Genomic DNA, 25,058 nt, shown 5'->3' on the forward strand with positions numbered 1-25,058 from the left:
CATTATATTATATTTATTATTTTTATTTTATTAAAATGTTTTAATTATAATATTACAAATTTATTTTTAAGATGTAAACATTATTGTATATTTCGCTAATAATATGAAAAAATGATAATTTTATTTTACGAATATTTTATAATACATATATAATATTAGGTATAATATTAGAAAAATAGACAATATAAATGAAAACAGTTTCTAACCATTAGTAAGTAACCATTCGAATGCTAGTACGCGCGTGACTTTGTTACGAGACAATGCTACTTCTGAATTTATATCTAACTTCCGCCTCAAGAACTCCGAATTTAGATTTCCTAATTAACGAACGAGAGGAGACAAAACGCGATCATCGTTCTAGTGGCATGTGTATGACTGTCAGATATAATTAATTATACATATTCCAAATACGCGAACCAACTCACAATCAATGTGAATAGTAAATTGAATAGATGTATTCAGCAATTTAATTCCTCGCGATTTAATATTTTTTTATATAAAATTAATATCTGATTGAATTTTAATCCTTTATATTGAATGTGATCAATGAGTAAGTGACAGAATAAATCAATGCTTTTTTAAATACTATTAAAATAAAATTATTAAAGAAATAATTAAAAAATCTTAAATAATTTAGTGATGTATATATTGTATGCATCCATGCGTTTGTGTGTAATTAATGTAAAAAATTAAAAATTAAAAAAACACTTAAAGTAAAGCTATGTAACATTTCTCGGTATACAAAATAAAATCGCGCAAGAGACAATGAGATGACGCAATGATTAAACTCAAGATTAGTATAAACAAGATAAATTATTTTTTATTCATTTCTTAACAGAGAATGACAGATGAAATGGATGATGTTAAAAGCGTTTCTAAACGTCCAATGGCAAAACGTCAAAAGATCGAGTATCCAGATAACGGTAATTTGAATGCGGTTGTTTGAAATAAAAGGTCACGCAAAAGCAGGACAAAACGGATCTCTGTGTACAGACGACGTATAGCGACTAATGGAAGCCGGAGGAATCACAGGAAGAGGAAGAAGCACAGGGGAACGGGGAAATCAAGGGATAGAGGAAGGATGAGATAGATGGAAGGGGGGAGGAGGGAGACAAAAGGGCCGGGAGTGGGTGGCGAAGCGACAGAAGAGAAGACTCGATTACACGTCACCAGCAGTCCGGAGCCTATTTGGTCGCAATCGGTTTTTCATTACCAAAAGCCTCACCGGCTTTATACCAAATTGTACATTCGCGGCGACCCTTGTAAAACTCATCGAGATCTCACGGATGCACGATCATTGGAATTGCGGGATGACGCATAATTGATCACCTCTTAATACATACATAAATTCTCCAATTACTGTCTATAACTTTCGTCAAATGCGAGATGAAAGAACGTGAATTTCGAGTGCTCTTTACGTCAAAAATCTTCGCTTTGTATAAATAAAAATTATGTATCAGTAAGTACATGATGCATGGTAAATCGATATATATATAAACTGCTTTTGAAATTTATATAGTTTTCACGTTTTTTTTATATTACAAGTTTATGAGATAGATTATGCAATATTATGGTTCCTACAATTTTAAAATGTGCAAGCAATACAAAAGAGCTATTCTGCATTGACGAAAATAAAAATAATATATAATCATTACATGTATGTATGTATATATATGTATATTATAAAACATTAAATATGATTATTATATTTTGATATTTCAAGATTTTTTTATTATTTATTTCAAGATATTATTGCATTTTGATATTTCAAGATTTTTTTAAATATCTAACTATAAAATTTGCACGTACATTAAAAGTAATCTCAACTTAGAATCATGACGCAAACTGATTAAATGTAATGATTAAATAAAAAGAAATATATTGTAATTTAAATATCATGACAAAAAATTTAGAGATTCTTTTTAACTTAGAATAACACTATTACAATTTAAATATTAAAAATAAATATAACATATAAAGCTATGCTTGTCTGAGCAAAATGCTTGATGCTTAAAAAACTCATTTTATAGGCTAATATATTTTGTACTTAAGCTAAGAATTAATTACGTAACCTTCATTAACGCGCATGCGCGTTCAATTGTCAGCGATATTAAAAAGCCGATCCTAATTATTATACACGTACCTCGATTTATCCGATCCATATTTTTAATGCTCGACTGCATAATAAAAGATGGCGATGATAAGAGCATACGACAATGATTTTGGACTTTTATGTTGTCGATCAAACATCCAAATACACGGTTACGAATGACACTGCGAATTATAGTGCGCACAAATGACGATTTACTTATAATACTTATCACGCACACTGATTAACATTCATAAGACAATCGTACGACACTTTATTCGGCACTACCGAAATTTATACACACACGCGAAACTTTTTTTCAACGCGAAAACCGCGGAAATTACTTGCACGATAACGCGCGGGAAACGTAATAAGCGGCAATGGCCGCGCATGCGCACGCGCATTCTGTGATCACCCGCAGTCCGCTAATTGTAAAGAAACAGATTTCTTATTATTGCAACGTACCTGTTTGAAATTGTATCACGTTACTCAATATTTTAATTGATATTTATTTACACAATTAATGAGAACACAATTTAAATAGAACACAATTTAAAGAGGAGCCCAAGAATACTGTTTTTCGTGAGATGCGCTCGGGAAACTTCGTTTAGTACAGCTACCTACATCTATTTCAGAATTGAGAATTACATATCCAAAATTTTCTACACTGTCGATAAAGTCAATGTTCGGTGTATCATACTGTTAATTTATATTTATAAATTGTAAATGAGAAATATTTCTTGTGTATGGATTGATAAAAATTTAATTATATATTTCATTAGCTGTACACATACTCTGTCTTCCTATTTTATATTCTATGCATCAATATTGTTATTGGAATATTTTGAAGAGATTTCTCTTTGCTCCTATCTCTCTACTACAGATGGCAAAGCAATAGCATTTTATTTTTACAGCTGTGTTTGTGTACTCGTGTTTATATACAACAGCTGATCTTGAACAAAGACGGGATATGTGCAATGTGCAAATTTAGTGAAGTAATAAAACATTAGCAAATTATTTCGTATTATTAGCTAATTTCATCTATCTATATAAAAATTCTGTAATAAAAATTAGGAAGATTACGTGAAACTTAGATACATGTGTAAAGAGTGAATTTTAAGAGTAGAAGAGATTGCCTCTTATCATAAAGATATAAATTACGTAGAATTATAAACGCGTGAACAACACTAGCGAAAACATGTCAGCCTTATCAGAGAGTATTACAATCAAGCAACCTATAAGACGTTTGGAAATTCAAATTAATAACTTCAACGTTGCTATTCCACATCATGTAAATTTATTAAAGCGACACAAGAACAATATTAAGAAAGTAAGCATATATGCATACAAACTTTTTACATTTAAAGCATTTTTCATATGTGTATGTAAGCAAATTATACCTCTGCAGTATCAAAACCAACATGATTGGGAACGGATGAGGAAAGAACATATTAATGTATCTCGTATTATTAAACAATTAAAGGAATTATTGTATCAAATGGAAACTCTTAGAGCACAAGTTCTCGACATCGACATTGATAAATTTGATAAGCTGACAACACATGCACGGACTAGTATCATATGTACAATTGAGGAATATTTAGGTGAGAGACGTAATACAATATATAATATTCTCTTAAATTAATTTTGGTCAACATAAAAATCTAAGAATTAATATAGATATTAATACCAATTACAGAAATGGAATTAGATGCATCAAAATTGTCATCTGTACCATCAAAGAATGAAGATCAAGAGACAAAACATTCATTCATTGATAATGATATTCAATTGCAAGTAGAACGAGAAGATTTACAACATCAGCAAACCTGTATACGTGTCTGGAATTGTTTGCAAGAGGAAATACAACAATTACATGAGCTCTTTACTGAATTTAATAAAATTGTGCATGTAAGTATATATATATATACCATTTCAATTTGTATTACATAATATAATTTAAGAAGAAAATAGCTCTTAAATTTTTTTCTTTAAAGGTAGAACTTTTAAAGGTAGAAAAAGCATCTTATATGCATATGCTTTATTATAAATATGTATATAAATTATACATAAAGTATATATATATATATATAATTTTTTTACAGCATCAGAAAGAAATGGTTGACAACATTGAAGAAAATGTTGAAGAAACTCAAATAAATGTGAATGAAGGTACGAGGTATCTAGGAATAGCCTCCAAATATAAAGTAGCTGCGTATCCTATAGCAGGTGCTATGTTAGGCACATGTATTGGAGGACCAATAGGTTTATTAGCTGGAATGAAAATTGGTGGCCTTGCTGCTCTAAGCTGTGGAATTTTAGGTAAGTATTATATAAATTTATATATATATATATATATATATATATATATATAATTAATAAAATATTAAATTTTTTAAAATTACATAAGACAAATAACAGATAAAAGAGATAACAGATAGTGAATATATTTCTCTTTAGGTTTTACAGGCGGATCATTATTAAAAAAGAAACAAATAGAATCACAAAAACATGAAACATGTGCAAATACATCAGCAATTAATCTTAAAAATGTTAAGAAATCTGCTTCTTGTCCTGATAATTTAAAAGAAGATAAAAAAGATTTGTGACAGAATGTAACTTGGTCGACATGTGATGTAATCTATTTTAGACATAAAAAAAAGTGCACTATTGTGTAAATTTTAAATTGCTAAAAGATACTTGCACATTTTTTAACTTCTAATATGCAATATGGTTTTTATTTGTACATAAATATGATTTAATTTTACAAAACTACATAGTTTAAGAATTTTTTTTAAAAGAAATTTTTTAACACTTAATATATATATATATATACTATATTTGTAATTTTATATACTTAAAAAATATTGACTAGTCTAGATCTTGTTGAACTTATAATTGGCTGACTAATTTATGAATCTTTGTTAAAATATGCATGGTCTTTAATATGCAACGTATTTCGATAGAAATTGAGTAAATATACGCACACATGGCCAAAATCAGGTTAAGAACATATCTCTTTTGTAAAGCAATGACTTTTTTTGTATGCCTTTCACGTGCCTTGTAAATTATTTTAGATTATTAAAGATATACATATACTCTGCGCGCGCGCGCGCCGCGCAACAGTTTACAGACACAACTGCTTGTAATTGCTTACCTACAAATTAATATATTTATGGCTGCATTCCTAAATGAAACTTAAACACTCACTATGAACATGCATTATGCACATTTAAAGTGATTATGTTTATAAAATTAAGTTTTTGAAAGTATATTATTTACATTTTAAATACAGAACCGGATTGTTTTAAAGAATGTCATTTTTTTGCATACTTAGTAAGGCAAGAAAATTATATAAATAGAAAAATACCTTACATTGACCAATTGACATACAAATTATTAAACTATTTGCAAATACTTTAAAATATAAGGTACACGATATGCACTTATAATAATCAATCAAAACATGAATATATTCTGGCAAATAATTATATAATAGAGGTGATAGACATATGTGTATAATAGATAATGTGGGATATAATATTTTAAAAAGATTTGAATTCTCTACAAAAGGCACCCAATACAGTATATTTAGCAAGTAATAAAATACATCGGTGTTAGACAACAGTACAATACTGAAATAAGTGTGTTATTAAATGTAATATATACATTTTATTCATAATGGAAATATTTAATTCTAAGGACTAAAGAGTGTTCTACTTAAAAAAATATTAATAAATATCTAAGAACGTGTGTAATATTAAGTGACTATCGGCATATTTTCTTATAAGGTACTATGTTGTTATTGTTATCCAACATCCCTCCATTCAAAAGCAACACCAAACACGCATTGACAGATTGTGGAAAATAGAAATTGTTTACTTTCTTTTGTTTAGTTTTACTTTCGAAGATCGGGATACTCAGCCAGGTGCACCGATGTATATTCATGTTATAATTTAAATTCATGTATAAACGCAATTGATTTACTTTTGATTGAAAATGATCATAAAATTGCAAATAAAATATAACGTATAATAAAATAGGGTGCATCGGACTGTGCCAAAATTCTTTGTAACACACTCTATGATCTACATCTACACTTCTAAATACTTTAGATTTTTGTCCTCGCACAAAAAAGATAATGATACGAAATAAACAGTTTGGTCACTATCTATAAGGTATACTTACAATACCTTGACAGACCTTGGCATTATGAATGGCTAATTAATCGATTTACTTGGAAGCAGTGTAACAATGCAGAATCACATAATGGCGAATAGCTATTACTTCAATGTCGTATTTACTCAAATTAAAAGAATTAAATGATTACTTTAGAAATAAAAAAAATAAAAGTACAAAATGATCTCATTTTTTTATTTTAGAAAAATAAAAAATAAAGATTTACAAAATTGATCTCATTTTTTTCCTTCATGGAATAATATAATTTCGTCTAAAATTGCTTAAAGTTGCAAGTTTATAATTGTTTTTTTTTAACAATAACATGTATTATACTTACAAGGCGGATATCTCTTCGGTTAACCATTATTGCGGATAAATCACGAGCGATTCTGCATAGTTGAAGTAATCGATTTATTAATAAAGACATTGGAATATGGAGTGTGGATTGTCTTAAGGCAAGCTTATCATTTTAATTGATCTTAAGCTGTTCCAAAACATTTATCCACACATATATTAAAATAACTTTATTTTTTAAATGTAATAGAGAGTACTTTCTAACAGAAATTTGGCTTTCGAGTACAGGCCAGAGTTAGATTTACATTTATGATGGATAATAAAAGATTTTACAAAAATGACTGACATAAAAAAAAGAATATATAATACTTTATATATATAATCTGGAAGTAATATATAGACTATTGGTTATATTACTTGTGTCTACATTGTATAAACTTTTGATATTACATTATATTACAAATTAGTATGTATATGTGCGCATTGATTCGACACACATTCCTGAACATATATTCCACAATCAAAACTTGTTAGATTCATCATCGAGATAGCGTGATGATTAAGGAAAATATATATTTTCTCCAACTTCTGTACGATTCGCAGTATCCATTATATATTTTCCTTAATACATAGTAAACGCGAACACAATGTGGAGTTAAAATATTATATTTATCAACTATAATATAAATAAAAGTGTATAAAATTGTCATAAGTTATCGGGGAAGATTCACAAAATTTTCCACCGCTGTATCAGGAATGCCGATGTAAATGAGAATAGCGACCAGTGCATACCATTTATGGTACCATATATACTTCGATAAAATCGTACATCTGATAGAACATATCTCTCTAGCATCGTGTCTTGAGCACGTTGATAAAATAAGACGGAATAAGAAAATACATATTGCTATTACTTCAGAAACCAGATATCAGTGAGCTTCACAAGTAATAGCTCAATAGCTATATGATCTGTGAATTTCGAAGCGTATCAAAAGATAAATTTACAGAGACAGATTCACTTGAAAGTTAAATGTTAAAATTCGATACCATTTCTGTAGTTATAAGATAAGAGAATCTACATTTATATGTAATACGATTACAAATTCCGTAGCTGGGCACACGTGTTAAGCGTAATGCAGCGACCTATCGGATTGCATGCAGATTTATATTTTTTCATGTCGCTTAAACTATAAATTGCTCACAAGAATACGATGGATGATTCGATAGTACGTGCGACGATATTACCTCATAATACTTAATTAAATATGCCGATGTGTTACATCTTTGTAATCGTAACACAAACTTGCAAGTGAATCAATTATGGATTCGCGTTTTCGCGATATTCTCTGTATAGTAAGAGAAATTCATAGATTAATAGACATGTCTTGGTCATAAGATGTGAGATTCGTGTCTGTTGAAGACACGGGAGTAATCGTTGCTGCCGTTCCGCTGGTTGGCGACTGCAGAGGAGTCGAGGTCGTAGGTAAGGATGTAGGACTTTCCAGGGTTGAATTCCAAGGACTTCTTTCAGTGCTGTCACCTCCGTCATCCGACACGATTGAGATATCAGCGATAATACCACTTTCTATAAAATGAATATTATAGTATTATAGATCGATATTGTCGTCAAATTTCCTTAAAAAAATTACTGCAGTCAAAGCATAATACTCACCCACACTACACTGGCTGTTCAGTGTGGTACTACGATGATGTGGACGTGGACTCGTATCTAATCCAAGATTAAGTGTAGTAGGAGGGCCGCTACTTCCACCACTGCTCGAGGACGAGCTAACGGAAATTACGCTGTGCGGCCTTCTGCTACAGCGACTGGAGTCCTCTGCCATTGACACCGCTATAGAGTTTCTAAATCTGGGTGCTATGCGAGAAAAATTCAAATTTTTGTCTTAATATTCGAGATCATCAACATAAGCGAATATATTTTCGATAGCTCAAATTAGTTTTACTTACTCTTCGAGAGTTGAGCTACACTGATAGAACGATCGTTAATCTGATCTGCGCTAGGCCTTATATCTAAACACGGCTTATTTCCAATACCCATGCTCGACATCTCTGCCAGGCGCACTTCTAAAAATGTGATATAAAATATCATCAATTGTAATTCGCTGTCATACTTTTTTCCCTCAATTAACAAAGCAAATATGGTAAATTACCTCTGTTTCTAAGCGCCTGTTTCCATAAAAGGTTGCTAAGTTCCTCAGTCCAGGCTTTCTTGATGTCTTCACTCGCGCACTGCAACGTATACGTGTCGCCCGGTTTCCTCTTGCGGAACCAAATTTCGAATTTTGTGGGTGAATCCGCGATAACAGCGGTCAAGCCAATATCCGTCGTTTTAATGCTATGTTTATAGATGTAAATATCAAGATTCTGAAAGCAAATATATTTATATAAGTAATATCTTTTTCTAATAAAATAAGGAAGAATCAACATATACAATTTAATATGAGACGACATTCACAAAATATTACCTTTCTGTCAGGAAATCTTCTTGCTTTACTGAAAAGTATAAGATCTTCAAACAAAAAGACTTGTCGTAGACATTTTTTGCCTTTTCCTTGCCAAACTAAAAACTCGTTTTGCCGTAATAATCTTCCTTGCTCTTTTACGTTTACCTATGAAATAGTGTTAAAACTTATGTATATTCGTGTATATTCATATTATAAATATTATATTTATGAAAATCATTATCAGAGAACATATATAAGAGAGATTTAATTATTAAAGTAATTTATTATTATTTTGATTTTATTAATTTTTTTATGTTCTAATCATGAAAAATGTAACGTACGTCACAATCGCGAAGCGAATCCATTGCCAAAAGATCGTTTCCATGTCGAAGTTGAAATCGCACCATTTGTTCAGCAGCTCTTAAATCCGCTTCACCTTCGACTATCGGTTTCATATTATCCTCCTTCTCTTCCTTTTCTTCTTTGCCGGACAATTGTTCTGATAAATCTGTGCCGGCTTTAACTAGCTGCTGAAGTAACAAGGCATATTTTCCCATTCGTTGGACTGGTTTCAGTAAATAGCTAGCCAAGTCCATCTTATCCCCTAATTCTAGTTGCTTCTGTTTGAAGAAGTTTGTGCCGTATTCCGCCATCAATGAATCCGAATTTGGTTTATTTTTATTGTACAAAGCGTATAGGTAAAACTTTTTCTCCTGTAAGATATTTATATATATTAATTAATATATATTTTTAAGATATATTTATATAAAAGAATATATTTATATAAAAGAATATATTTATATTATAGAATATTTATAAATATATATTATAAATATTTATATATATTTATTTATAAGATATTTATAAAATATTTATGAAATATTAAGATGTTTGATATCCTATTGTTAAGAATTGATACATGGTTATATTTACGTGTCTGAGAAAACATTGCCCCACAAGCATAGGCGATTGCTCGCATTGCTCCAATTCGCGTAGAAAGTGTTGACTGTGAAATTCGTATATCTTCTCGACATTCCCGAAGATTACGTTTCTCTGTCCTCTAAGAGCCTGCGGAATATCCTCTCGTACGAGTTCCGGGATGTAGTTCTTCGCAAGAAAATTTAAATGTGTTATCCTCAGTATGCGCAATAATAAATAATAAAATTACGCATGAATAAACTTTAATAACGCACATGGCAATTACCTCTATTATGTACTCGAGTGACTTGACGTAGTCTCGTTCAGTCTGTATCATCTCCCTCATTATGAGCAGTATTGTTCTGCAAGGTGAAATTCTTTATTAATGACATTGCGACTGTATAATAACGAGCACGACAGCATAAAGGAAATTACACGGAAGAACAATGGATGGCTACTTTAGTAAAGTAGTGAAATGTCACGCGTAGGATACGTGCTTTTATAATTTTATCATTTCATTTTACGATTATTATATTTTTATTATATATTCTCAATTAATTTTTAATATTAATTTTTTATGCGTATCGAAAATTCTAATTAAAAATTAGTTCTATCCAAACTACAGAATAATAGAATAAAAATCTATTTTAAACTATTAAAAATATATAATATATGCGAATATCATACTTTTTTGCCTTCATTCCTGGTGCAATGCTGGCTGATCTGTGAAGGTGCGAATTCACCGGTGGCTTAACCAGTCTTCTCGGAGCCGGGCTTCGCGGAGGTGTTCGTGGTGGCGAGCAGTCCAAAAGTTGCTCAGCACTCTCTCGAAGTTCAGCGATATTGTCCAGCACCGGTCGACCACCGCTGCCGCCTGATCCGACGCTTTCCATCGGACAAGCGTAAGAAGCGCTGCTGTCGCTATCATCCCAGGATGTCCCTGGAATATATTTAATTCCAATTTATACATTTATATATTTTTTTGCGACGATATATAAGAATAAGGAAGAAGGAATCTTACTTTTTGCTAAAGTATCATCCCAAGAGGTCGATTCGGAAGCAGCGAAGGATCTTCTTCTCGCTGGACTTCCTGGGGCGGACGTAGTCCTAGCGATCTCAAGGGCTTCCGCGCACTTGTTTCGCGCGATACGACATTGCTCTAAAAGGACCTCGTTGCCGAGCTTCTCCGCCAGAGCCATCATCTCGGTGAAATGTTCGGGTGGCAGAGGTGGCCTCGCCATCAAAAATTGCTGAGATCTTCTCTCGCTTGATAGCCGTGCCTCCTGCGCCCACTCGTAGGCGCGATCCTGAAGGAGACAGCATCTCGACGTGTCCTCCAAATACTCCCGTCTGTCCTCCAAGCGAGACCCGAATCCTCGCAGATGCTGCTTCAAAGATCTCGCGAGCTCGCGAAGTCCGCTCGCGCTCGCCGCCTCAGCAAGGTCGCTTCCTTTGTCCAGGTGTCTCTGTAACACGAAGAAAGAGAAGACAATCAGTGATAAATAAGTGTACTTGTAATTTCGATCGTAATCTGAGCGCGAACATTAATCTGGCAAGTTTGTATCTTCTTGTGTCGCTTATTTACTCTCAGAACTCGGTCTGAAAAGAACTCTATCTCTATCTAGAATTTCATTTAGAACTTTGCGAGCAGTAGGCTATAACGGAAGTCAGTCAAATATTTCATCCACCAACTCATAACGAAGAGCGCGATAAAGGACAAGGGTCTCCCATCTCTGGATGAGACGATATCTCGGTATCCCTCCTGGTACCGCAGAACTGCAGGACTCCTGGGGCGCCCAACAGACCCGTTCCTAATAGAGGGGGCCATAAATCGACATATGGGGGTAAATAATGTCACGATAAGCCAAGGGGACCGTGCGGACATCACCATCCTGCAGAGGTCTACAACACGTGTTTGCGGAGGGACGGGTAACACGCGCATTTACACAGGAAAAGCCTGCGTGCACGCTCGGAATCGCATCTCGACGCGATGATACACGTACTCTCGCATTCGCGTGAGCGTGAAATCCACTTAGACACGGCTCGACTACATCCTGGAACACGGATTGCTCGATCGAGTATCCGTGACGAAAGACGTTCCCTGTATCTCATCCCACGATCGCTCAAGATATAATGGCACGATCGAAGAGGGAGAAAGAGAGAGAATCGCCGTCGATAGGGAATTACGTCGATATCATACATAATACGTAAAGTGATTGAAAAAGCTTTCACCAGACGAATAATTTATTAGATATAAATAAATGACGCATTAATATGCGATCGAGAACGCGCGAAATGAAATCGGTTGGACGTTTAAGGAAGAAGCGCAAGAAAGGCTCCTGTATAAAGAAGAAAGTATTTCGTCGGTCGATGCAAGATATATGTCATATTGTAACCCTGATAAAATATCATGTGTCCCGCAGAGCTGAGACACTTTAATATCGTAAGTAGAAAGTGTGTGGCACGTAACTGCTTTAGATATATAATACTGATGTGAATTGGAGGAAATACGTAGAGTTCGAATATAAATGATTCGGAGAGGAATGACGTCAATTATTAAAAATGTCATTTCACTGCATTCTATATAATGATTTAAATTGTAATGTGTAAAAATTTTAAATGCGATTTAAACAAATTAGTTTATCATATTTATATTAAAATGTTTTATTTAAAATTCTAATTTAAATAAGAATTGCACATTAATTTTTCAACTGCAGCTAAATAAGCCTTATTAATTTAGATGAATCACGCGTATCCTATAAATATATCCTATAAATATTTGCAATTAATTATAAATTGCTTTCTTGAGAGTATAATTACATGGAACGGCTGTATTTATTTTTTAGGGCAACAACTTGATGTATCGATCGTGAACGCAGTTCGGGGTGTTTCTCATCTATCCCGATGGCATTCATTTACGTGCACGTGGCTGATTCCCCCAAGATTCTCAAATTATCGGAGCTACTTTTCTCTTGTTGAAGCATGACACTCGTGAGAAAATTTATAACACGTGCAATATTATATTTTTTCACGCGTGGCTTAAGTATTGAATAGCATGCTGACATTATTTACACGCATCGATACAATCTCGCATCCGTTTGGTATAAAAAATATTTTATCAAATTAATTTATCATATTATTTTAAAGATGTGTAAGAAGAGCACATCTTATTAATTTATTAACAACAACACGTTTAATAAAAGTAATAAAACACTTGATTTAATTTTTTATTATAATATAAATGATTTAATACTTTTAATATCACTTGATAATCAATCAAGATAGTATTTTCAAGAATAAAATCGTTATTTTAAAGACAAAGTTTTAAATATAAATTTAATTCTATTCCAGCAATTATCGTGATGCAATTACGCCGATCCAAATAGAATTATGCAAAATGATTATCGATTAAAATTCTAAATTATTCACGCGTGTCGACATTATTTTTTAATCTTCGCGTATGATTTGCACTTTTCAATCAGAATATCGCGATCTTTCTATCGAAACAGATCAATTTGCACCCGGTCCATCTTTCTGATTATAAGTGGTTTGCAGAGCGCATAAATTATTGCCTCCAGGGTCGTGAAATGCCATCTTTCTCTCTCTCTCTCTCCATTTCTCTTCTTGAATCGTTTAATCAGAGGGATCGTTTCGACAGGGTATAATCCTCTCCTCATAGGCGTGCGATTCTCTTACGCCCTCGTGGATGCGCGTGCATAGGGGCGATTATTAAATTTCATGTATTTCTAGATTATCTCGCAGCAAGGTCCTTTAAAGATTCAGGTGTGTTCATTATTTCCGCTTCCCAGACAGTTCGCGTATCTCGCGGTCCTGTTAATTGTTTATCTACACGAGAGAAAACCAACCCGCATTATTATGAAAGTCTGCCAGTGACTTGTTAATTTATTATCGCGCCCTCATTGTGACACGCATATCTAGACCGATGCGAATCCAAGATCATCGTGAAAGTACACTTATTTTACTATATTTATGTATTTAAAAGACCATCAAGCAAGGTAAAACACGCTATAAAATTTCAAGATTGACATAATCGTATAAATTGTATAACAATTTTCTCAGATAATTGTATATTGAACACATATTGAAACAAGTTATACGTGTTGTCAAGAACGAGTGAGATAATTGCATTTAATTGATATAAAAAGTTAATATCAATATATGCATAATTTATCGAGTATACATAATTTATACAGTTAAAAATATGTGTTAGGTCTACAATTATTATATAATATGAAATTGTGAGTACGAAAATTCCTTAGTATAGCACGCTTGTGGTTTGTTATTACGATGGAATGTGAAAAGATGCCTCTCGGAGCATAATTGCTGGAGCGTGAAACTAGATTAGCTAAAACGTGACCAACCTCGCGGATACGTAGATTGCCTGCAAATCACCGTATATATGTATGTGTTCGTGTGTGTGTGCACGCGTGTTCATTAATTGACACTATCGTTGATTATCACGATAAATTGTCAATTAATATAGAAACTTCGCAAGCGCAAAGACCTCTACAACATTGAACACGCGGTGCCGATTATACTTTCTAATTATGGCAGCAGCACACGAACAGTATATCGTATCTATCGAGGATGGAAAGTCTCGTTGTAGGCAGAGGTTACTTTTCAGTGTCGGAAAGATTCCCCTGTGACATATCTCTTCGAATGCGAGCGTCATGAAAGCACCTAATTAACATACCCTGCGACTAGGATATGCGCGATCTTTCGTAAGCTCGAGCGCGCGTGATTCGCGATCGACGACTGGAAATAATTACATGCGGCGTGCACGATTCCTCGGTATCGTTTGTGAATTTTATTATAACACGGATATAGGCAAATGCACGGATTTGCAAAAGACAAGCTGGAAAAAAACGAAAAATGCGTGATGCGGTAAAAGTCTAAGTCACGAGGTATTATTACAACATTCTGCGGTATAATTAATTATAGATGAGTTCTATGGACTGGTAGAGCTGGACTAGTACAATGATTCACACCTCGTTTTATCACGGTAGTCTTATAAGACCTGATATAATTGGTCATATGTGTCATACTTTATGCAGCGATGGTATGCTAACAAGTTGAATTCCATTTTGTGATTCAAGCACATCACGAGTTATTTGTTTCTACTGCAAACTGCTCGTTTGTAAGCAGTGACAAGCGCTTGATCAACAATATGATTATTTATATACATGTATAAGATCACACATATACATAAGTCACAATATAATTTCAATTATTAAATTTAAATAAATTTTATATGTATAAATTGCTTATCATTAGATTATTTATTCGACTTAAAATTCGCAAAATTTTCCAAATGCTTAAAACACTTGTTTGAATAGTATAATTTAAACTATAAAATATATAAATGCATGAACTAAAGCAATTCCTTTCGAGCATCATGCAACGCCAACACATCGTGAATGAGTTAACTGTGTCGATTTAAATCGACCTATCCTTTTCTTGTCTTATACTCGATATTATAGTTCCCATTAATCTTATACAGCGAGAAATAAAACTGACGTAAGACATAGATGCAATATTATCCGATTGTTGTTATGTACGATCAAGTTTCAAAGCGATTCTCAATCTTCTTCTCTATCAGACCTTACGTGCTCCATTAAGCAACGTTAATTAACCGTTAAAGTAATCATACATTGTCGCTAGGCATAGGCAGGCTCTTATGTTAAGCATACTTCTTGATTCCGACTTATACTGGTTCTTTCGACCGGTATTTGCGATATTTTTCTAACTGTTTAACGATTGATAAGGTGACATCGTTCGAAGACGCGGATGTGAGCTGACTATTAAACGGTTTTCCCAGTTCAACCGGCTCTCTTCTCGCGAACAATCGCCGAGAGAACTTTCCTATTGATATGGCTAAACTGTACATAGGTTTCGCATCAGCAACACGTTGTCGACCAATGTGGAATGTCACATAAGAAAGTTGCAGATGAGGATTTAATAGAATACAATATATTATCAACAATGACTTTCTTTGCGCACCCGCAGAATGCAAATATATGACAAATAGAAATGATGTAAAAATAGAATGATCAACAGATCCTGTTGGTTGCAATCAAACATTCAAAAAACAGCTTCACAACAATAATCATATAAAAAAGTGGATAGTTCAGTGAAGTAGAAAACGGAATTTATTATAAAACAGAGATACTTTCGTTGTATAGATTTTCTTCTGCTGATAAATCCCATGCTGTACATGAAATGAGTCAAATTGTCATTATTGAAAGAAATCACTTTCCCGCTGAAATGTGCTGGAAAGCTTATTTGGCCGAACAAAAACAAAAATTCTTGAGGTATATAATTGCGATTTTATAAATTGCAGGTGTAACGTATCTACGCTTGCGGTATTGACTATTTATAGCTGGAACTTTCATTGCGATAAATCACGCGAGAATCTTGCCTAGGACGCTTAGAACTCGAATAGCATTTGCTATTCGAGTCTCGAAAGTTATGTTAACGTGACTTCATTTCCCGCGTGACTCAATTCCGGATACAAATTTCGGATGACGATGATGTGCAACCTCTCGTTCTCGACACAGATAACTGAGAAGATTTCGTTCTTTGTATTCAAGGCGACGAATCCAACGCCAGTTTCAGCGGCAACAAATTACCTGTCACGATACTTTCTCCTACTGCAATCCTCTATTGCATACTACAGAAAAGGTAGAGTTACGCGGGCCATTGCGGCGCACATGCAGTCAGAGATGCATCATCTTATTCGCGAGTCCACGAAGCTTCGCTTTGTCCCATTTGACTCGATTTATGATCGGGGCAGATAAGTTAAATAAACAAGTCTCGAGAGAGAAGATGAAGTTAAGAGACTATTGAATATTTATGAAATTACAAGACATAGCGATGCTCAGCATAAAAGACTTAATTATGTCTACAAAACATGTTAATTATGTTAATTTCTTATTGTAATTATTTCCACAGCAATTACATTACTTAACTAAACGAATACGCGAAACTTTATATGTTAATGAACTGTAACGAAGACTTTAACTTTTTTACTTATAAAAATAGCAAGATTTGCATTGTAAGCGGAATACAAGTATTATTGCTCGTATTACTATAAATGTTTCATCTAGATAAATGTCAAATTTAAATGGCTGCCACACGACATTAAAAATTTCTCTTGTTGTATGAGAAAATTGTAACAGGAAATATAGCGTAACTAATGCAAATACCAGCGTTCACATATTTTTCCATTAATTCAAAAACGGAACACTCAGGCTCGAACATAAATGAGCATACGCGATGCATTAATTTGCATGAATTGAGAAGAAAGGCAGAAAACATCGAGATAAATAAGGCATTATTTTAAATAAGAAAACAAAAACATCAGCCAAGATATATAGAGTGTTTTATACGTAACAGCAGACTATCACTTCGTTTACGCTTGTATATGACGATCGTATAATTTATTAAGCAATAAAATCTGACAGCGTACTCTTAAGCCTGACATTTAAAGACAGAGAAAGTACTTTATTGCATATGGTCACATTATTTTATAATAATTTACATTAATGTCTATGTAAATTCTCTCTTTAAATACGTATTAGATGCATATGTAACATATAAAATATTTTTTGCTATTTTTTTAAATATATACTATACACTTTTTATTTCTCATGATATTTAACATTTCATTTTCAATAAAATAAATGAAAATTATTTATATTAATAAAAAATACATGTAGTTATCAATATTATTTATATATGATTATATATATACTATCACAGATAAAATCTGTTGAATGCATCCTCTGTTTAATTATTCAAAAAAAAAAATGCATATCAAGATTTTATCATAAATGCGTATCAAACATCGATCAGATTGTTTCGATACCATACGTATTATTGCAAAGTTCAAGAGTACTTTTATTACTTTCCCTCCTGCCCTTCCTGATCGACCACTTTCACTTCTTCTCTTCCTGTCTTTTTGAGCGCGCGCCGCGCGATTAGCTGCAGAAATGCAGGTATTCGCGAGGAAAACTGGTACCCGTCGCACGTGAAATCGATAATCGCCACAGCCAATAGTCCAAGTGTCTTGAGATATCGCATTCCACGGCACCAAAGGTCGTATCTCTCGACCAGTCGTATGCGTTCGTCGCTACGTGAACTCTCTCCTTGGATGCTCATCTTCTTCCATCAACATAGAGCGCTTGCCTTAATCGTCGCGAGACTTTACTTTCTGTACCCGGCAGGTCTTTTACGATCAAACACTGTCCAACTTTAAAGCAAGTCGTAATTTCATTACGGAAAATATGCAGGTTCGAGAAATTACGTGATCTTTTCGAGCCTCGGTAAGAAACTCCAGACATGCGTCATAAGACGCAACCATTAGGCTGAAGGACCATGTAAATAAGCTCTCATGTTTTATTCCCGGCGACTCCTCCTCAGAATTACTGGAGGCGAGTGGCCGCTAAGTTGCAACTTCAACCGCGAGCGGTGAGGTTGATTCTCTATGCTTTTGCAAAATGATTCGCTGGTAAATTACTGTAATACTCGTAGTTAAACATCGTTTAGTGATTGAAAACTTGCCTGCGGAAAAGCTCTTTAAAAGCATCTTAAAAGAATCTAGTGCGATTTACATTCACAATTTTTTTAATCTTATTAAAAAGTTAATTTTGAGTTAATTTATGTTCGCATAAATTTATATCTTTCTCCATTGATACAAAGATACAATCAATTCGTGATTACTCCTGAACATTTACAGCATTATTTATATATTCCATTCTTAGATATCGCTACTTCACTAGAATAGAAATTCCTGAAGATCATTTTCACCGGCAGGAAGATATGCAAGAATTGTAAAGAGTGAGAAAAGATCGATCCGAATCGAATCGAGGTCGATCGTTCGAAGCATGATCGATCGATCCGATCTATACTTTATTTTAAGCGCTTCGCGATTTCCATCGGCGATTTTTATTGTTCATTTTATTGATTGGCCATGATTCTTATTGCCGATACAGATGCAGATAGGAATGCGTATAAATCGTTTATGAGAAGTCTGAGATTCAGTACCTTTGCGACATTCAAAATGATTTTTTATCGAGATATATCTCTATATATTCTATACATTCCACGCGTATATCAAGTAACGCGATCTGGAAATAAATTTCGTGAAACATTATCGCACCGAATGCTGTCATTCATATAAATCATGATAAACAACCTGATACTGTGTCATAAAAATAAGAAAATCTTTTTTTTTGATCTTACAAAATTAACAAAAATTAAATATTTTTATATAATATGAATATTTAATTTTTATCAAGCCTCATCAAGAGATTTTCTTATCATTATATATATGTATATATATATTATATGGGAGGGGAAGAGAGAGAGAAATAACAAAAAAAATTTTGATGCTAAAATTATAATGTTTGCATGATAATAAAAGGTTCTAATGCAAACCACAATCGTTAAATTTTATAAATAGTCCCATTTATCTGTTATAAAATTCTGCTGCGAGCTGAAAGCCGAAGATACCAACGAGAATCGTGAGAAGTCTAGCACTGCAACCGCACTCGTGGTCACATTTTTTTGTCGAGGATAACCACGTGAACGAAAGAATGATTTTACGAGAGCACGATCTCGCGCTGAAACGTATATAAAGAGTGATTTATGACCGGACGGGACACTCAGGAAGAAGATGAGGAGGACGCACCCTCAGTGGTTACACACTCGATTCTCGACCTGTGGGCCACGCATTATTTATGCACAACACACACGGGGTGTCGTTTTTCAGTCGTGCACCTTTACGGGCTTCTTACATGCACTTTGGACCGGAGGAACCACAAGATTGCATTCGAATGTTTGACTTTCGCGGTTGATTTTGCGTGTCATCACGCTATTAAAAGTACCATCAAAACGACAGGAACAAAGTGGCAAACGAAGATGTATTGCAAGTATCTCAGTTAAATATATTCGACTTAACTTTTATTAGATTTCGTTCATAATATATCGAAAAATATAAAAGAAATCGGAACTGAAAGAAAAATTTCAAATATCAAGATTTAATCTCTTTCTACGACACTTGCCTACTGGGCAAATTTTTAATATGTTAAAATTTATGAAATTTATATTGAGAACAATGCAGATCAAATTAAAAAGAAAACAAATATATATGTAATGTACTTGGAATCTATTAGGTGCGCAACTAAGTTCCCGCTGTTTGTCAATAGATTGCGCCACCAATAAGTGTTGGTCGATTTCGACATATCCAAAACGTCATGAACCAAGCTTAGACATATGGTAAACAAACCGTTTTGACACAGTAGTGATTTTGTTTTGGCGTCATATACTTTTGGTTGTGTGAAAATGTCTGATTTTGTGCTAAATAATCGTCATTTGCGGGAAGTGTTGATTTTCTTCTTTCATTCGAAGAAAACGGCGGCTGAAGCGCATCGAGAGCTCCACAAAGTTTACGGAGATGCTGCTCTAAGTGAAACAACGTGCCGTGATTGATTCCGTCGCTTCAAAGACGGTGATTTCGATGCTGTGTATTTGGTGGGACCAGATCGGTGTTATTTATTATGAGCTGTTGAAACCGAACGAAACCATCACTGGGGAACGGTATCGACTTCAATTGATGCGATTGAGCCGAGCACTGCGCGAAAAACGGCCACAATACGAGCAGAGGCACGAAAAAGTGATTCTACAGCATGACAACGCTCGGCCTCACGTTGCCAAACCCGTTAAAACCTACCTGGAAACGCTCAAATGGGAAGTCCTACCCCACCCGCCATATTCCCCAGATATTGCGCCGTCCGATTATTACTTGTTCCGTTCGATGGCACATGGTCTGGCTGATCAGCAGTTCCGCTCATATGAAGACATCAAAAAATGGCTTGATTCGTGGATAGCCTCAAAAGATGAACACTTTTACCGTAACGGTATTCGAGCTCTGCCAGAAAGATGGGAAAAAGTTGTAGCTAGCGATGGGCAATACTTTGAATGATTCATTTGTAACCATTTTTTCACAATAAAGTTGCATTTTCATAAAAAAAACAGCGAGAACTTAGTTGCGCACCTAATATATGCATTTAAAATCTTATGGATTCATAAAAAAACATAATAAATACTTCATATTCGCATTTTTTTCATTTATATTAGATATAGTTCTATTTGTAATAATCAAATATTTTTTTGTAATAATATAAAAAAATTTTTTTTTTTTTAAAGAGTATCTTTCAATATCTTTTTAGAATAAAATTCATACATTTCATTTTATTGACACTTGAAATATATGTTTGTTTGTCTCGCTTTGAACTGAATGTCGTATCAATTTTGTACACTCGAAACCTATCATAACTGCACAAACGCTATTCTAACAGTCCAGAAAATATTTGGCATTCACAATGAAACAAACATGGCCACAATATCGCATTGATACAATGCGGCATAAAAGACTCTCGCATCTGTCATTCTAATTTGCTTTGGGAGTAACGTTGGTCTATCGAAAATTTTGACAGCATGTTCCGTGTTTAATGCGAAAGTTTACAGCTGCCAGATGATCCTTGCACGGAATGAAAAGCGAGAGCTGCTGCAATCGATAGATCATGCACATACATAACAGCACTAAGAGGCGATCAGAATAAATGGTCGTAAATAATTTTCGTATAAACCACCACCTCTTAGATTATTACAGCCGTAAATCTTGTATAATGTGCTTGTAAACACTCTTGTAGAATTAACTGTATATTATAGTGAAGTTCTTTGGAATACTTTCTTCTTCTTTATCATATCAATATAGTTTTATCATGATAAAAATTAATTTATTAGTACATTATATTATATTATTAATTTTATTTTATTTTTAATCAATTAATTATTTTATATTAATATGATGATTAATTACATTTGATGAAAATGTAATAATAAATTATAATTTATAAGAGTTTATATTGCTTTATATAAAAAATTATCGAATATATCAAGAGAGAATGCAGTCGAATAACTATTCAATCGAATATAACTCGAGTAATTATAAAAAAATATATGTGTGAGGATGAAGTATACAATTATCGCTTTGTAGTTTGCTCTACAAGCACCCTCGCCCTTTCCATGTTTAATTCAATGTTGCCCACTCCAGTAGTTAAAGAGTAAAAGCATCGAACATATGTCGGCGCAGCGACCGCTGCGTTGATGGCAAAATATAATACGGAAATCACTCTATGGCATGCTCGAGTTTCATCGACATGTATGACCATTAATCGTGACCACACCTGGTAACGGTTCAAAATGATTATCCAATGGAAAATAAGTAGTAGTCTAAACGTGCTACATAATACCTTGCTTTCTATAAAATGAGATGTATAAATTGACCTATATGGTATTATTGCGTATCGTACACCTTGTCTTCATTTTTACATTCACTCACACTTTTATCGCCTCAGAATTATTGAAAAGAATATGTGGTATAATTAATATTCGAAAAAGATATAATCATTCGATATCGTATCGTTTCTTTTATTTTTTTTCAATATATATTTTTAAAATTTCAGTCTTAAATTAAAGTGAAAAAAAATATCTCTTTTGTCTTGTAATAATCTTTTCACATTTTCTTGTTCTTGATTAATTTTGCTACTATTAGTGAACCACTATATTAAAATTGTCCATTCCAATAAAAATATCACATTTGTGTCTCAAAAAGACGCTATAACCGAATTAATGCAATGATGGAATGCGAGATAACATTAATAATTATTGTGGACCTCTTGATATAGCATTATCTCATAAATTAATCATTAGTCATTAGAATTGGTAAAATGTCTTGTAGATGGACAAAATCATATTAACTGTCATTCGCAACTTCTGCTACTCGTTTATAACAATGTCCTATCGCACACACAGTTTTCTCTCTTCTACTAAGATCTTTCTCTACAAGCTACTAGGAGACAATTCTACGCATCAGTCTTGGTTGCACGTGACTTGCACATCCTATGCATCGCTCGGTTATTCTTAGATCATAAAACGTTTATTTTTCTCGGCTTAAAAGGTTTCGAACTGTGAGGTCTACGCGCGCTCTAATAACTCGACGATGTTACGCACATCATCAGCGATGCGTGTACGGAGGCCATAAATTCCCCAGCCAAGATTCCTTAACACTCTCTTAGTGATAATGAAATCCATAATATTATTCTTTCTTACGCAATTCAATTGCGACAATGATTAATAATCGATTATCGTGCACGTTTCGCAGTAAATGATTACTAATAATTATTTTGACACTTTATATAATAATCGCTATTAAAATATATAAAGATCTCTTGTCTCATTTTTTCTAAGAATACAGAAATCTCAGGAGGAGAAAGAAAAAAAGAGAGGGTATTATTATAAAATTATTATTACAAAAATGTACTTTATAATTAATTTAATTATAAATACATAAATTTAATTAATAAACATAATTTTAGTTTGAGGTTCGATTGTTGAAATATTTAATATTGAAATTCTCACGCTTCTCGAGAAATATCACGATATATCATGTTTGTTTATTCGCGATAGTAAGCTAAGATTTAACCATTTCTTTAAAAAATAAACAACGATATCTTAATCCACGCGCATTTAAGAGCTTGTGCAAACTAAAGATTTCCTCTTCAGTTGTGGTGAATAAGATAATATATTGCAATCAAATACATATGCATTATTACGAGACAATAATATCGCGAAGCATTGCATACATTAGATTCGATGATAAAAGTCATATCACTTGCAATAAATTTTCACGCGCGAACGTTCCGTCGACAGATTGAATCACTCCGGGCGTCACGATTGTATTTGCCTCTCCAGAGACTACGATTAATTGAATTTCTAGCGAGTATCGCGAAATATTCGGACATGGTCAAATGGATAATTCTGCTCATCGATGCTGTCAGTCAAATCGCTGCGTCACGGTTGACAGATAATGTCACGATGCTCTGCTTTCCAATTACACAGCATGCAGTTATTACGGATAGTGTTAAAAAATTTCAATAAAATTACTTTTAATAAAGGATCGTCTTCTATTACTATAATCTGTAATAAATACACTTATTATAATATTTTATAGTGATTTTTGACATGATGATTTGTATGCAACATACATATTTTGTACTATTAGTATATAGTATAAATTTTCGTTTCAAAGAGAAACAATTCTCGGGGTGGATAAGATTTTGTCATATTGAGAAATATTAGTTACACCTTGCATTTTATTTGAATAATTATATATCTAGAAGCGCGAGAAGATTGCAATTACTGCAAGTATCGACGCAAATATCTGAAGTTGTTGATGCGGATCGAATATAATCGGTCTCGTGGATTCAAACGTGATACCAAAGAATGCTTGCACGTTGCTGAAGGTGAGACGAGAGTATCGACGTTTACATAAGCGTCTCTGATGTAATTGATCACGAACGCGGTGACTCTCTCGGGCGGCAGCCTGCAGATTGCATTATTGTGCGATTTATCCGCTGGCGATTCGCGTAGGAGGATAAAAAAAAACAAGCATAGAGCGAGCGTGGGATACAATCCGCTCGCCCTGACTTAATTGTCTAGCGCGAAGCAGCCTGTAATCCGTCTCTGATTGAGTTCGGTTTAACGAGCAACGAGCAAAAAAGGCCCCCCAGATTGACCGCACCTATACTAGACGACGCGGAATTCTCAGCCTCGGATAGATGATATTCCGCGAGTGTCCCAGGGCTATAGAGTAGTTACCGCTCCACACTGGAATCTCTTAAAAGCATCCGCTGAGAGTGGATAGGGTTCAAGTACACCGATTACTTTGCATCCGTCAGACGACGGCGTTGAATTGACGGCAACCGCAACCGCGGTAAAAGCAAGGGCCAGAGGATGATTCGGGATTATGCATTAAAAGCCGTTTCACTTCCACTCGCTCCAGCTCAATCTATTAACTCTCCCGGTCATCAGGAAGCAGTTACTCTTATATCCAATTATGCTTTCTCTGGAGCATGAGTGCTTTAACCTTAATGCAATTTAGCCTGCAGTCACATCTTCACTCGAATCTTTTCGAATAAATCAACAAATCGCTTTCTTCCTACTAAATCATTTATTAATCATTTACT

At 33.8% G+C, this 25,058-nt stretch overlaps 2 protein-coding genes and 1 long non-coding RNA gene across 8 annotated transcripts in view; 2 read left to right on the plus strand and 1 right to left on the minus strand.

The window, feature by feature from the left end:
* The first annotated feature begins 2,917 nt into the window (after nucleotides 1-2,917).
* On the plus strand, nucleotides 2,918-6,489 carry Syx17 (syntaxin 17). Its single transcript, XM_083091427.1, has 5 exons — nucleotides 2,918-3,419; nucleotides 3,498-3,693; nucleotides 3,789-4,000; nucleotides 4,195-4,411; nucleotides 4,550-6,489. The coding sequence occupies exons 1-5, from the start codon at nucleotides 3,288-3,290 to the stop codon at nucleotides 4,696-4,698; spliced, it is 906 nt and encodes a 301-aa protein (XP_082947553.1). The 5' UTR covers nucleotides 2,918-3,287; the 3' UTR covers nucleotides 4,699-6,489.
* LOC145966959 (puratrophin-1) overlaps nucleotides 5,650-25,058 on the minus strand; it is a 285,937-nt gene continuing 266,528 nt past the window's right edge. For all 6 annotated transcript variants that reach the window (XM_083091423.1, XM_083091421.1, XM_083091422.1 and 3 more), the window contains 10 exons: nucleotides 10,967-11,411; nucleotides 10,633-10,885; nucleotides 10,232-10,307; nucleotides 9,961-10,134; nucleotides 9,369-9,740; nucleotides 9,049-9,192; nucleotides 8,734-8,947; nucleotides 8,531-8,647; nucleotides 8,235-8,438; nucleotides 5,650-8,147 (listed from right to left, as the gene is read on the minus strand). In XM_083091423.1, coding sequence (XP_082947549.1) covers nucleotides 7,927-8,147; nucleotides 8,235-8,438; nucleotides 8,531-8,647; nucleotides 8,734-8,947; nucleotides 9,049-9,192; nucleotides 9,369-9,740; nucleotides 9,961-10,134; nucleotides 10,232-10,307; nucleotides 10,633-10,885; nucleotides 10,967-11,411 — 2,220 coding nt within the window. In that variant the 3' untranslated portion in view covers nucleotides 5,650-7,926. The remainder of the gene's footprint in view (nucleotides 8,148-8,234; nucleotides 8,439-8,530; nucleotides 8,648-8,733; nucleotides 8,948-9,048; nucleotides 9,193-9,368; nucleotides 9,741-9,960; nucleotides 10,135-10,231; nucleotides 10,308-10,632; nucleotides 10,886-10,966; nucleotides 11,412-25,058) is intronic.
* LOC145966970 (uncharacterized) lies at nucleotides 10,639-13,163 on the plus strand. Its single transcript, XR_014437252.1, has 2 exons — nucleotides 10,639-12,388; nucleotides 12,792-13,163. It is a non-coding gene; the product is annotated as an uncharacterized LOC145966970 (long non-coding RNA).

The sequence above is a fragment of the Camponotus vicinus genome, unplaced genomic scaffold (assembly GCF_025532165.1).
Source record: "Camponotus vicinus isolate PSW18456_S1 unplaced genomic scaffold, iyCamVici1.0 SCAF_2, whole genome shotgun sequence".
NCBI classification, from domain to species: domain Eukaryota; kingdom Metazoa; phylum Arthropoda; class Insecta; order Hymenoptera; family Formicidae; genus Camponotus; species Camponotus vicinus.

Excerpts from the sequence above, each read along its gene's own strand:
- Syx17 (XM_083091427.1), top strand. The coding sequence starts at position 3,288 with ATGTCAGCCTTATCAGAGAGTATTACAATCAAGCAACCTATAAGACGT. Across the intron at positions 4,001-4,194 it reads AATTTAATAAAATTGTGCAT|CATCAGAAAGAAATGGTTGA; the intron begins GTAAGTATATAT and ends ATTTTTTTACAG. Across the intron at positions 4,412-4,549 it reads TCTAAGCTGTGGAATTTTAG|GTTTTACAGGCGGATCATTA; the intron begins GTAAGTATTATA and ends ATTTCTCTTTAG.